The sequence below is a fragment of the Enoplosus armatus genome, chromosome 11 (assembly GCF_043641665.1).
Source record: "Enoplosus armatus isolate fEnoArm2 chromosome 11, fEnoArm2.hap1, whole genome shotgun sequence".
NCBI classification, from domain to species: domain Eukaryota; kingdom Metazoa; phylum Chordata; class Actinopteri; order Centrarchiformes; family Enoplosidae; genus Enoplosus; species Enoplosus armatus.
The window spans coordinates 1741036-1751108 of NC_092190.1; the positions used below are offsets into that span (position 1 = coordinate 1741036).

The 10073-nt window shown below is 46.3% G+C and overlaps 1 protein-coding gene across 1 annotated transcript; it reads left to right on the forward strand.

Moving 5' to 3' along the window:
* The first annotated feature begins 1176 nt into the window (after nucleotides 1–1176).
* LOC139292810 (trace amine-associated receptor 13c-like) lies at nucleotides 1177–6332 on the forward strand. The gene is made up of 3 exons (XM_070915199.1): nucleotides 1177–1196; nucleotides 4280–4501; nucleotides 5519–6332. Exons 1-3 carry the CDS (start codon nucleotides 1177–1179, stop codon nucleotides 6330–6332), a joined length of 1056 nt encoding a protein of 351 aa, XP_070771300.1.
* The last annotated feature ends 3741 nt before the right edge of the window (nucleotides 6333–10073 follow it).

Here is a 10073-nt window from a genome sequence, read left to right on the forward strand (position 1 = left end):
GAAGGTGGGATGGATTCTCCGAACGGTCTGGGGCAACTGCAAACAGACAGCAGATGGATTATTAATTCTTGACACTGGAAATGGACCAACAAACCTAGGAGTCAACTTTCTGGAGACAGTCCAGAGGGGTAGGTTCCTGGAGGACAACCAGTCATAATTTCTTTCTGTGGAAGACAGACGGTGGGAGAAGAAAGCACAGGGGTGCAACTTATTATCATTGGAAGAGCGGTGAGATAGGACAGCCCCCACTCCCACATCAGAGGCATCCACCTCAACCACAAATTGGAGCTGAGGATCAGGTGTGATGAGAATGGGGGCCGAGGTAAAAGCTCTCTTCAGCTTGGCGAAGGCCTCCTCTGCCGCAGTGGACCAGGAAAAGGGAACCTTGGGACAGGTCAGGGCAGTTAGTGGGACTGCAACAGAACTGTAGTTATGGATAAACCGCTGGTTAAAGTTAGCAAACCCAAGGAACTTCTGAAGGTCCTTTCAGATGGTTGGCTGGGGCCACTCCAGCACTGGCAGTATCCATCTCCAATCTCCCAGCAGAAACTACAAATCCCAAAAAAGACACCGTGTCCCGGTGGAAGTTACACTTCTCAGCCTTAACATACAGCTGGTTCTCCAATAGACGTTGCAGGACCTGTCTCACATGCTGCACTTGCTCCAGAGGGGACTTGGAAAATATCAGAATGTCGTCCAAGTAAACAGACAAATTTATTAATCATGTCCCTTAACACATCATTCACTAGACCTTGAAAAACAGCTGGGGCATTGGTCAATCCAAATGGCATTACCAGGTGCTTGTAGTGTCCGCTGGGGGTGTTAAAGGCCGTCTTCCACTCATCCCCCTCGCGAATGCGCACCAGGTGGTACGCATTGCGGAGATCCAGTTTAGAGAAGATGGTCGCTCCCTGCAAGTTCTCAAAAGCAGAGAAGGGTAGAGGCAATGGATAACGGTTCTCAGCAGTTGAATCATTGAGACCTCGGTAGTCGATGCAGGGTCGGAGTGAACTATCCTTCTCTACAAAGAAGAAGCCTGCACCCGCAGGAGAAGAGGATGGCCGTATACGGCCTGCAGACAAAGCATTGTTAATATACTTGTTCATGGCCTCCCTCTCAGGGGTAGTCAGTGAATAGAGCCTTCCTTTAGGCGGTGACGCACCAGACAACAGATCAATGGCACAGTCATATGGGCGGTGTGGAGGAAGGGTGATGGCTCGTGATTTGCTGAACACGGCCTTAAGGTCCAGATATTCTTTAGGTACCGCCGACAGGTCCGGAAACTCCTCCAGTGGTTCCATGGTACCACCTGGTGGCAGAGCTGAAGAAAGCCACTGAGACAAACAGTAAGTGCTCCATCCCAAAATGGTTTTATTTACCCAGTCAATTTGGGGATTGTGTTTGACCAGCCTGGGGTAGCCTAGTATTATGGGAAACTGTGGAGTGTCTATGAGATGCAACTGGATCTTTTCACAGTGGTTACCAGAAACCAGGAGAGTAAAAGGCTCAGTTACATATTTTACCTTGGCTAGGGGCTAGCCATTGAGAACATTGGCTTGCATGGTCTGGGGTAACCTTCGGGTGAGAATGCCCAGTTGTCTGACCAGTGCTGTGTCAACCATGCTTTCGTCTGCACCTGGGTCCAGCAATACGGCCACCTCCAACCGCTGGTCTCTCCACTGTAGGTTGGCAGTTAGTAGAAAGCGTTGGAAAGGAGATTCAGAGAAGGGGAGGGCACTCACCAGTAACTCCCGCCCTACTGGTGAGCGCTGTGATGAGGCGTTGTCGCAGCTCTGCTGGAGACAGCCTGGTTCGGTCCACCTGCATGGGCTCCGGATCTGAGGAGGTCACAGCTTGCTCTGCTGTCTGCGATCTGCGGGGAGACAGCTGAGGGCGCCTGGCTAATCTCTCTTTCTGCCTTTGTGATCTGAATCTGGTGTCAATGCGAATGGCCAGGTCAATAAGTGAGTCTAGTGTGGTAGGTAATTCACAGGGAACTAGCTCATCCTTTATGGCCTCCGAAACTCCATTCAAAAATCGTGTTTGTAATGAGCCTCAGCGTTCCAGGAACAATTAGCAGCTAACGTGCAAAAATCAATGGCATAATCAGAAACTGACCTCCTCCCTTGGCGTGCTTGCAACAGAACCCGTCCTGCCTCTCTGCCACTGGCGGACCAGTCGAAGACCTTTCTCATTTCCTGGGTAAAACTATCCAGGGAGGTGCACCGCTGAATTGGCCTCCCAGACCCTCCCAGAAGTTCCCCACTCTCTCACTCTTCCATCCAAGAGAGTGATAATGTAGGCAACTCGGGAACGATCACATGGAAAGGAGGAAGGCTGCAGTTGAAAAACCAGAGAGCATTGTGACAGAAAGGAGCGACAAAGACCAGGCTCACCACTGTAGTGTCTGGGAGGAGGCAGGCGTGGGTCATTGCTGGGGAGTGGGGAAAGCAGGTGGCGGAGGTGGAGAAGGGATAGCCTGACTGGCTGGGACCGGGGTCTGAAGCTGCTGAAACTGGGTAGTCAGGAGATCAACATTGCCAGTGATTGCTTGCAGGTGCTGAGTCACCATGGCCGTGTCCTTCTGCTGAGAGTCAAGTGCAGCTCCCTGCTTGTGCACTAGTGCACAGAGCTGCTGAAATTCTGCTGGGTCAATGGCTGGCCAGATCTTACTGTCACAAATCAGAAGGAACCCTCACGCAGAATAGCAGACAGAGACGAGGGTAGAGCAATCACAATGTCTTTACCAACTTGTTTGCAAGGTACAGACAATTCCAGGGTCAAATCCAAACCTTCGAGGAAATCAGGCAGAGGTACAAAGGAAACAGGCAGAAGCTCAAAATCCAGTAGGCAGGTACAGGTCGGAATCCAAAAGGTCACAAATGTTCAAACAGGCGGGACACGAAGCATGCTAAGCACAAACAACGATCTGGCAGAGAACAAAGGGAAGGTGACCAGTATGAATACTGGTGGTACTTGGGAAATGAGCTGGAGTTGAGTGTCAGGAAGAGCAGGCTGGTGGGTGATTGGTAGACAGGGGAAAAAGGGGAAATGTCCAAGAGCCTGGAGGGAAAAAACTGGCAGGTGCTGCCTGGAAGATGAAAGGCTGTGGAATGTGTGTGGGAGGAGCAGCAGGAGGGTGGGGTTCAGGAGGAGCAGGAGGCTCCAGCAGAGTCCATGACAGTGTTACTCCAGCTACTGGTGAGGTGATATAACGTATAACAGCAGCAATCATTCCATCTTTTTTTGACGTGAGGATTGCCAGGTAAACAGTATAAATACTGCAGGCAGTTATATCACTTTGTTCAGAAAGCTGCCAGCTTTACAATAAAATTACAATATTCGACTATTTTACCAATCTTTTCCAATCATTGGATTTACAAGAGTTGTATGCTTTGCCCTGCCTATTTTTGCAATAAATTCATAAACTGCAATTGAAGCCCAATTTGTGGACATTGGCTTTATCCTGTCTTAAGGACTGCGGTCTTAAAGGTAAAGTGTGTTTAACAACTTTCATGGTACCTAAAGGTTACTCTAGCCAATCAAATTAACAGATCCTTGGGACCTATTTTACAAGTTCCTAAAACATTTCCTTGCACCCATACCAAGTGCAAAGATCACAAAGAGGAGAGCTGCCATTAACAGCCGTGGCCGGTGAAAGTATCAGGTACAGGGCTACTTAGCCTGGTGCTATACCGGAGTACGCAGGGTGGACTTCGGAAGAAGGCAGTGAGTAGTGAGGCGTTTCTCCTCGCCACCAGCTTGAATAGTTTTCATTACCATAACCAGGTGATACCGGTAGGGCTGCGAACTCGGCCCCTTTAAACGGAGAGCTGGTCCAGTACCTCCTGACCAGGGGTTACGCGGGATCTAACAAAAACTTGGTGATGTACGCACAACACACTCCCCAACTCTGCCACTGGTCTATCACATTTCCAGTGCACCCTGGTCTACCAACCACTGCTCTTTCCCAAACAAGAGAGAGAGGCCAACGTCTCCACGCGTCCAGGCCTTTGTTCGCTCAGTCTGGGTGGCCGAGTGGGACCCTTCCTCTCGGGGTGGAGTCCAGGATGTTTGCTCCCCGGTACGTGGGTCGGATAGCAGAAAGTGTATGAGAGAGAGAGAGAGAGGCAGAACAAGTGATGAAGATGATAGTGGGATGTGTAGAGCGAGGGAGGAAGGACATCAGTGTCCAACAGAGACAGTGAGAGAGGAGGGGAGGGATGGAGACGATGGTAGAAAGAGATAAAGCAGCTGTATGACAGAGAGTTCTGGGTAGAAATCTGCCAGAGCTGCAGCTTCCCTCCCCCCCCCTCCTCTCTCTCATGATGGAGACCCAGGACGGAGCGGAGTTCTGTTTTCCACAACTCCTCAACATCTCCTGCAAGAAGCCGACACTTCCTTGGTCTGAAGCTGTGCTCCTGAACATTCTGCTGCCCTCCATCTGTGTGCTCACTGTAGCTCTCAACCTGCTTGTCATCATCTCAGTCTCCCACTTCAGGTAAAGTTTCATGTCTCAGCAGAACCTACAGAATCCAAGAAGAATTGAGCTACTTTTTAAATCTGGCAAACTACATGTCTCCTATTAACAATATTCCTTGATTTCTTTGAACCACGCCTGTAATGTTTCAATCAGAATCAGAAGAAGGCCAAGTATGTGTACACATGTTTTTTTGCTCTCTATTTACTTACACAGAATAGAAATACGGCTGAAAACCAAGGACAGCAAAGCTGAACAAAGGTAGACATTTAGGTATGATGTCTATATAAGAAAGAAGATAAACACATATATACATATAAACAATACAACAATGAACAACAACAGATTGTCTATATGTAAACAAGAATAGTGTAGGATTGTGTGATCATGCTGGAAGAAATATTGAATGATTAATGTAACAGGGTGATTTATATAGATGATGTATGTGGATATGTACAGTATATGCATGTATACATGGCAGTATGCAGTATATTCAGTGTTTATAGTGGCTTAGGTTTATATATGACCGTGATGTACTGAGTTAGAAATCGAGTGGTACGTCAAGTGTAAGTATAAAACATACAGTGTCAGATGGTTTCTGACACTCTGTGGCTTTTGTTAACTGTTAACTGTTCGACTGTAAAGTCTTATTGCCTAAGATGAACCAGACCTTAACAATGGAACCACAGAAGATATTTTGACATGTCACAGTCGGAAACATAAAATGAATGATGGCTGAATTCCATTTAGGTGCTTCAGTTTCAGTGTCCTGGTATTGTGCATGCTGGTGATGTCTCGCTGTTATGTTTTACTGGGACACTTGAATAATGACAACAGTAATGTTAGTACTGTAACACCTGTTCTTTTCCTACTATGACAGGTCAAAATGTCTGCTGTGAAAAAGGCCTGTTGCTGCTGCAGATCAGCAAAGAAAACCTTTTTCCTTGATTGTTTTTGAAGGCGCTGAAATGAAACAACATTTGGTCATTTAGATATGAGAACTTGTTGGGTTATCGACTCTTTTCTCTTTCCCTCGAGGCAGCTCCACACCCCCACCAACATCCTCCTCCTCTCTCTGGCTGTGTCAGACTTTCTCGTGGGCCTCGTGCTGATGCCGGGCGTGATCCACCTAAAAACATCCTGCTGGGTTGCTGGTGACCTCATGTGTTCTTTCTCTAGTGTAATAGCATACACCATAACCTGTGCCTCAATAGGAGACATGATGCTCATATCAGCCGACCGCTATGTGGCTATTTGTGACCCTCTGCATTACCCCACCAGAATCACTGTGAGAAGAACTGAACTCTCTGTTTGTCTGTGTTGGTTCTGGTCTTTTTTGTACGGCATTCTCCTTTCAAAGGATTACCTGAGTCAACCAGACAGTCATATTTCCTGCTACGGAGAATGTGTGGTTGTCGTTGACTACATTACAGGAGCTTTTGACCTTGTTTTGACCTTTATTGTTCCAGTTACTATCATCATTGTTCTGTACATGAGAGTATTTGTTGTGGCTGTGTCTCAGGCTCGTGCCATGCGCTCTCACATCACAGCTGCTACACTTCAGCGTTCAGTAAATCCAACAAGGAAATCTGAGCTGAAAGCAGCCAGGACTCTTGGTGTTCTTGTACTTGTGTTTCTAATATGTTTCTGCCCATATTATTGTGTCACTCTTGCTGCTGACAGTATGCTCAATCCTTCATTTGAATTCTTTGCGATGTATCTGTTCTATTTTAACTCTTGTCTAAACCCTTTGATCTATGCACTCTTTTACCCCTGGTTTAGAAAAGCCATGAAAGTCATTGTCACTCTTCAGATACTGCAGCCTGGCTCCTGTGAGGCCAACATACTGTAGATTGACTGTGGACTGACAAAAACTGATATACGAACATTTTCACTGAATTCAAAATCCCAAAACCTGAATTGAAAGCCCTCTCTTCTCTTTCTGTATACAGTTTATAAACTGTATATGAGAAAACTCACGCGTTGTTCTACTCATTGTCAAAAATAATTATTTGGTTCTCATCAGTTGCATTATATGATGGTTGTATGTGATTTTCTCTCTGTTGCTTTTTTCATTTTATAAGAAAGTAAAAGCAAATTAATAGTTAGATGGAAGAAAACCTCAGAGCCAATACAGAGAGAGATATCCGCCCTCCTCGGGGAGGCCGAGCTAACAGTGCTAACAATATGCAGGGTAGATATCAGAGGTCCCAGTGTTCATGGTTGGTGACAGACTCGACAGTGTTCTGCCTTCATTTCAACAATACGTGGACAATATGTCTGACAAGAAGGGGAAACATCTTGGACTCATGGAAATATTACTGACGCATACGTCTCCCGCCACTCGGCTTTTGCAGATCATAATGTTATCTTCCTATTTCTGCATTACAGACAGGTTCTGAAACGTCACAAGCCCCAGACCTACAGCGTTAGCCAGTGGTCGGAGCACCATTCCCTCCTTTTTTTTACTTGAGCGTTGCCAGATAAACAGTCTAAATACTGCGGTCACATTACAGCATAGTCCACCACAAATGTGCGCTTTCCCCTGGAGCCCACTTTGTTGGCACCCCTGCTGTGTGGAGTGGCCTCACTAAAATAAATGTTTTTCCCATGCAGTATTGTTGTCTGTCTAAACACTGCTTAAATCAGTTTTTAAAAAAGCAGTATCAACGTAGGACAAATGAGGAAACAAGGGTAGAGAATAACATCCTCTCTACATTCAACAGCTACTGCAGATACAGAAGATCTGCTCATTAATTTGATCATGTTGTTCAGTGTGTGAATTCAGAAATCCAAAATGTGTATGTTTTATGTGTAAATTGAAAATGTGCATAAAAAGAGAAGTGAAGGGAAACTATGCTCAGTGTCAGCTTCACATGACCTGTGAAATATGTTTTCAGTAATAAGATAAGATAAGATCAGATAATCCTTTATTGATCCCTCAGTGGGGAAATTTGCTTTGTTCCAGCAGCGTACAGGAGAGTGCAATAGAGACATAAGTAGAAAATCAAGACATAATAAATAAGAACAATAAAGACTGTTATAAAAAAAAGCTACTAAAAGTAAAAAACAACTGTAGCCGGTAGCTGCTGAAGTCCTCGGGGAGCTGGGTCTGGTCTTTGGCACTGGTACCATGCGGGATGTTTTCCACAGCTGTGGTACTCTTTCCAGCCTCAGGCTCAGCTGGACTACACAGGACTGGAGGAGCCTTGAGCTGACACCGCCGGGACCCGCAGCCTTCCACGCCTTGATCCTCCTGAGTTCATTCCTCACCTGGTTTGTTGTGAGGGACAGATTGGAGCAGGGGGGCTGTATGCTGGGGGTGTAGACAATGGGGGTTGCAGCAGAGTGGACTGGGCCGCGGGATGGGCAGATGCCTGATCAAATCTGTTGAAGAAGATGTTCAGATCATTCACCCACTCCCCCACAGGCTGGGAGCTGGGTCCCCTATTACCAGAGATGGGTCTAAGGCCCTTCCAGACTCCACTGATGTTGTTCTTCTGAAGCTTTTATCACCCTACACGTTGTTAGCTGTGTAGTAAACCCCTTAACATAGCGTTTAGATATTGTTGTCATAGAAGCAAAACCGACATGCAGCGTTTTTACTTTCACAGCACAAGCCTTCATCCCACCTCCCTAGTAGCGCTTTTCTGCCAGAGAAAAACGCTCTGTGGATAGAGGCCCTAAGCCTGGGTAAATCGATTAGATCCCATTCTGATTCTGGGCACATAAACTCTGTGCTAAGTCCATGCACACATTGCTACTTTGCTGCTGTTAGTATGTACACAGACTTTACACTGAATGGCGTAATCCCATAGCACTAATGTTGTCCACTTTCAATTGGTATTTACACTGGAAGATAACTGGCACTCCCTCACAGGCTTAACCTGGAAACAATGATGGTGGAATGGATCTGAATGGACCGAGGCAGTTGGAGGTGAACCGAAGCTGGGTTGATCACCTTTGAGTTTGAGAAAGGGCCCATGAAACAGGGAGCTAACTTCCCGGACTCTACCCCGAGAGGAAGGGTCTCACTTCGCCAGCCACAGTCAGTGAACAAAGGCCTTGGACGGGGGAAGGCGTTGGCCACTTTCTTGATTGGGAAGGAGCAGTGGTTTGTCGCTGTGGGTTCACTGGCAAAGTGACAGACCAGTGGCAGTGTGTTGTACGCATACTCAACCCATAGCAGTTGTATTGACCACAAGGACTGGTTGTTGGATGAGATGCACTGGAGGGCCGTCTCCATCTCCTGATTCATGCAGTACGTCTGGCCAATGGACTGTGGGTGGAACACTGAGAATAGCCTGATGGTGGGACCTAGGAGTCTGTGAAACTCTCTCTAGAAACAAGAAGTGAATTGAGGTCCCCAGTCAGAAACTACGTTCCTGGGGAGAGCATTCAGGCGGAATACATGTTGTAACTTGAGTTTGAATAAACTGTGTCCCATTCATAGAAAACTGCGCCCTCTACGTAAATGTTTTGCATTCCAAGAAAAGCCCATTGAAAACAAGATGTTTTCAAAGAAAACAATGTGTGTTTAAAATGCTATTCTTCATCATCACATATCTCGAGGAACTGTAAAATTAAAGTTCAATGTTCTTAAAAGTGAAAGACACCACACAGGGCTTCGTCCCAGACCCACACCCTGGACATGGCAGGTGGACCTTGCTCAAGAGCATGTCGAGGAGGAGGAGGAAACCTCACCTCAATCTCATGTTACCACCAAATGCAAAAAAGTATGAGGCACAAATCTTACAGACAAATCCTGCTCTAAAATATCTCTTGAAAAAAGTATATCCAGTTGGCCACAGAAACAAAGCAGTGAAACTGTATGTGACTCTGGACGAGCAGAGCAACAGGTCACTAGTTTGTCAAGTGTTCAGAGTCCAAGTGCTCCTTTCACGTTGAAAACATTTGCTGGAGTAAAGGTACTGGCAGGAAGAAGCATCAGTGGCTATGAAGTGGATTCTCTGGATGGCATTGTCCGCATCCCTTCACCCAGCCTCGTAGCCCCCCACCCCCAATGCGGCTCTTCAACATGCACACCTAAAGTCAGCGGCACACCTCATCCCAGACAATGACCCACAAGCCCCACTTATGCTTCTCTTGGGTTGGGAAATTATCAGAGTTCATGAAGTCCGGAAACAGGTGAATGGCTCGCACATCCTGCCCTATGCTCAGAAGTTAAACCTGGGGAGGACCATTGTAGGCATGTATGTCTAGGTAAAGTCCACAAACCACTGACAATGAGCACCTTCTACACCAGGGGTGCACACACTTTTTCAGCATGCAAGCTACTTATAAAATGACCAAGTCAAAATGATCTACCTACTATAAAAATGCAAAACATATATTTATTTATAAATATATTGAGTATTCTTTATATGTACAATATATGTTGGTGTACCTTGCATAACTACATGAACCCATATTGCACAATATAACTCTGTACATTTTTTGTCATTACCTTACTGACAATGACTTGCACTGAATGCAATCAGCCAGGGATGCATAGTCCGGACAGTAGCACACTTCCAAATGATCATCAGCGAAGGTGAAACGGTATTTGGACTTAATAAACTTGGCAGCTTGT